This window comes from Rhamphochromis longiceps, linkage group LG11 (genome assembly GCF_057381845.1).
Source record: "Rhamphochromis longiceps isolate RC_006_pf linkage group LG11, R_longiceps_female_GT1.1, whole genome shotgun sequence".
Taxonomy (NCBI): Eukaryota; Metazoa; Chordata; class Actinopteri; order Cichliformes; family Cichlidae; genus Rhamphochromis; species Rhamphochromis longiceps.
Genome location: NC_140567.1, coordinates 20,375,203 through 20,378,895, shown reverse-complemented (window position 1 = coordinate 20,378,895; position 3,693 = coordinate 20,375,203). Strand labels below are relative to the sequence as shown.

Below are 3,693 nucleotides of genomic sequence, written 5' to 3'. Positions count from 1 at the left end.
TTTATTTAGTGACAATGCGCAGGAATACATTTCAAGGCTATACAACGTGGGGAAGTCGCTAAATTACCGCTGATGTAATATGTGCAATTACACCAGACGTGAATCGATTTTTCCCCTCAGTTATGATCTCATAAGGCACGTCCTTTGTAACTGATGACAATTTCTAAAGAATTTCTGAAATCCTATAACCCCTGAAGTGAACTTCTGCTGAAGTTCAGCTGCTGGCAGAAAGGAGACTGTAGCAGGAGTCCAGCAGCGGGCTCATCTGACCTCAGTGTAACTCATTTACTTATAATGGCGAGTTTCAAGCACAGGCCTTAATCCAACTGTAAACAAAGCCAGAGAAAGAGAGAGTGAGAGAGAAACTGGAGACTGCACGGGGCTTTCAAAAAATGTTTTAATTAAAACGCAATTTTAGATTGACTGGCGCTTTTTTAACAGCACACACTGTGCTGCAATAAAAACGTTTCTGTCTTTTAAATCACGAGTTGACCTCAATCTTTCCTTAAATAGTTTAGTTATATGTGAGAAGCGTACCAAACTATGATTTAAAAAAATTTATTTTCTTTTTGGATGTGCAACAAATAATAATAATTTAAAAAAAAACATATATCCAACACTTCTATCCATGCCAGTAATAACGCCATCTGTTTTTCTTAGCTGGCAACAGTGGGAGGTTTTACCATTAAATTGATGGATATGCAAATACAATCACCCTCCACGCGATGTATGAAAGCTAATTTATTTCAGATGTAATTTATGTTGACTATCAAATGTAAGCGTGCTTTACTTGGCAGTAGTTTCGCCCTCCTCACTGGCAAGCACGCTGGGTAAAAAGAAGGGGGGAAGTCAAATGCAAGCAGCTTTCATCGTCTTTCTTTAATGCAAAAAAAAGTTATATACAAACATTTACAAAACTGAAAAAACGATAATAAAAAATAGGAACGTATTTATTTCAGACACAGGATCTATTCTCCAACACGTTTCATCAATAAATAAATAAATGCATTCTGAAAAATATTTTTTTTGCACAGGTTAGATCCACAAAGTCAGCCTGTAATGTGAGCCACACATTACAGGCTCCCTCTCTCTCGCAAACACACAAAAACGAGAAAAACAAAAAACAAAAAAACTGAGACTTCAATAATGCACTTTGACCTCCACAGAAATAAAGCCCAAAGGCATGCATTTAAAAAAGGCGAAATTTTAAACATTCGTCGTCAACAGCACGAAAACACACCAGAATTGGGGTGTATGGAGCTAACACACACGGCTGTGAGTCCCTTTCGGGCCTCTGCACAAAATTCTGATGTCGTTAGGCGATCCCATGTATCCAGCATTGGACTCCAGATTGTCCCTTTTCAGAATGTGAGTAGTAGATTCAGCAGTCACCTGTAGGTAAAATAAGGCATTCGCTAAGTCACGAAACTCTGCAGAAAGACACAAGGAAAAGTGTACAAAGTAAAGCTGCTTAGGTTGAATTACACCACTGTACTGTGCAGCCATAAAACAGTCTATTTATTTATTTTCCAGTCATGCAGTTTTAGTTGAAAAAAGCCAAGCGTACCATTTTGGGCATGATTTCTCCAGGTGCTAGTGAGATGTTGACATGGACCAAGCGCCCTCCATCCTCCACACAGAGAAGGCGTAGCTCAGCCTCTCGTGAGCCACATAACTGCAGCTTGACATTTTGGAGTCCAGCTCGTCGCTCTGCAGCACCTGGCAGAGGAAGTCGATGTATCTGGCTGCAAGTTTTAGGGTCTGTATTTTGCTGAGTTTGTCCGAAGGTAAAGTGGGGATAATTTTCCGCAGAGCCGCGAAAGCCTCGTTCAGAGACTGGGTCCTCTGTCGCTCCCGGACGTTGGCCATGACCCGCTGCGATTGGAGCTCCTCGAAAGACTGGGGGCTGCTGCTGCTGGACTTCTTCCCTCTTTTCCCAGGGGTCGGGCTATCTGAGTCCTCCCCATTTTTCCTGCTCGGTCTCCTCTTCCTCCCACATCTCTTCGGCTGTCTGTCCAGCTCCCCCTCGCTGTTGCTCAGGCTGTCCACAGGAGAGACTGGGGAGCTGCCCGATTCTTCCCCCAGATTTTCCTCAGACATCTCCACCTGGGTCGATGGCGGCCAGAAAGTGTCCCCCCAAAATTATTTCCCTCTCATGAAGTCAAAGAGTTAGTCCACCTGTGGCTCTACCAGGCTTTGAAGGCACCAACGAATCCATAAATGGGTTACGGGAAAGACAAGTCTTTTCTGTTACTTGAGATACTTAAGCAGTTCTTATAGGCTGCATGGCGTAAACTTTTTTGGGGGAACGACGGGATTGGTCAACAAGATGAATTACGTGAGTCGAGGGGCGGGAGTATCTCGGCAACTATCAGCACAGCCCTCATTGCAAAGCCAGAGCTGGGAAAGGCAGCTTAAGGTGCTATTTCTCATGATTGCCTGATTATTATGATTGCAAAATAGACATCAAAATATAAAATGAAGTGAAAAGCAGAACACGAAAGAAGAGCTTAATTTAATTAGGCTCCTAGCAGTGAGGGAGGAATCGAAAAGTCAAAGGCTGATCAAGGCATTTCCCCCGTTTTCCTTTCCAAGCAAAACGGGGAAAAAAGACACATGAAGAAGTTCACATAGCAAAATGACACACAAGACATGAGAATTAAAAACATAAGTTTGTAGTTGAACAGGAGAGAAAATCAAACTGAGACTGGAATAAAAAACCAGACTAAATAAATTAGTAGAAACGGGCGCACACAACAGATATAACGCTGGCACGTGTGCAGGTGTCATGTCTTGTTTATTCCTAAGAATCGGTGTGTATCACGCAAAAGTTCCTTAACGAAAGAGATTTAATTCACCCGCTTAAGCATAACATGCCTCTACACGGCTGGGGAGTGCAAAAGGAAGACTTTGCTAGGATCCTGGTGTTGATGCTGTTTGTGCTAGAAAGGTCTTCAAAATGAGAAAACACAGCAATAATGATCCAGGATGAGGTCTTTCTTTCCTTTCACCAATCCATCATTTAAACAAGCCAACTGCTCATCCATCATCCAACTTCGGATCACTGTGTGTGCTATAATCTCCACTAACTGTTCTCTTTTTAAGAATCAACTATAGTAAATTGTGGGGGTATCTGTAGATATTGGCCATATAGATTTGCATGGGATAAGTGATCCCATCTCACATTTTACCATATAGTGTAAAAGTTTATCTTTAAGAACAGAGAGGGCTATTTTAGTTGTAACATTGGGGGGAAAATTCATGTAAAACAGTGTTAGATTCAAATTGTTATGTGCTTGCTCACTCTGGACAAAACTAAAGGAAATGATTTTTTTGCCTGTTGTTTCCAGTCAGAGAGATGAAAAGAGGGCAGCTTTGTGTGTTTGGCTCTCTGGTATTTACTAGGTTGGTGATACAATATCCATCTTGTTTAGTGGAGGATTACTTTGTTTAGGTTGGGAAGAGTGTAGTCCACAGGAGCAGCATCTGATTCAGGAAACAGGGGGGGTCAGCCAGGGTCGAAGGTCACAACACTACCAAACATCCATTTACATCTTCGTGGAGGCCTGAGACTTAGTAGACGTATTGTTCCGAGGGAAACAGGCTTGTTTAAGTGAGCGGTTTCCTCCTTGTATCAAAACTTTTACATTTTAACTAAAGAGACAATAAACTGTGTTTGAAATTTGTTATTGC

General features: G+C 41.9%; 1 protein-coding gene across 2 annotated transcripts; it reads right to left on the bottom strand.

Annotated features, from left to right (window-relative positions):
- Positions 1-860: 860 nt before the first annotated feature.
- On the bottom strand, positions 861-2,255 carry twist1b (twist family bHLH transcription factor 1b). Of its 2 annotated transcripts, none has more exons than XM_085422727.1 (2): positions 1,568-2,255; positions 861-1,430 (listed from the first exon to the last, which is right to left on the bottom strand). In XM_085422727.1, exon 1 carries the CDS (start codon positions 2,098-2,100, stop codon positions 1,594-1,596), a length of 507 nt encoding a protein of 168 aa, XP_085278853.1. In that variant the 5' UTR covers positions 2,101-2,255; the 3' UTR covers positions 861-1,430; positions 1,568-1,593. The 2 variants fall into 2 exon arrangements, with proteins under 2 accessions (XP_085278853.1, XP_085278852.1); XM_085422726.1 differs by having other exon boundaries at positions 861-1,392; positions 1,568-2,253.
- Positions 2,256-3,693: the final 1,438 nt, after the last annotated feature.

Excerpts from the sequence above, each read along its gene's own strand:
- twist1b (XM_085422727.1), bottom strand. The coding sequence starts at position 2,100 with ATGTCTGAGGAAAATCTGGGGGAAGAATCGGGCAGCTCCCCAGTCTCT.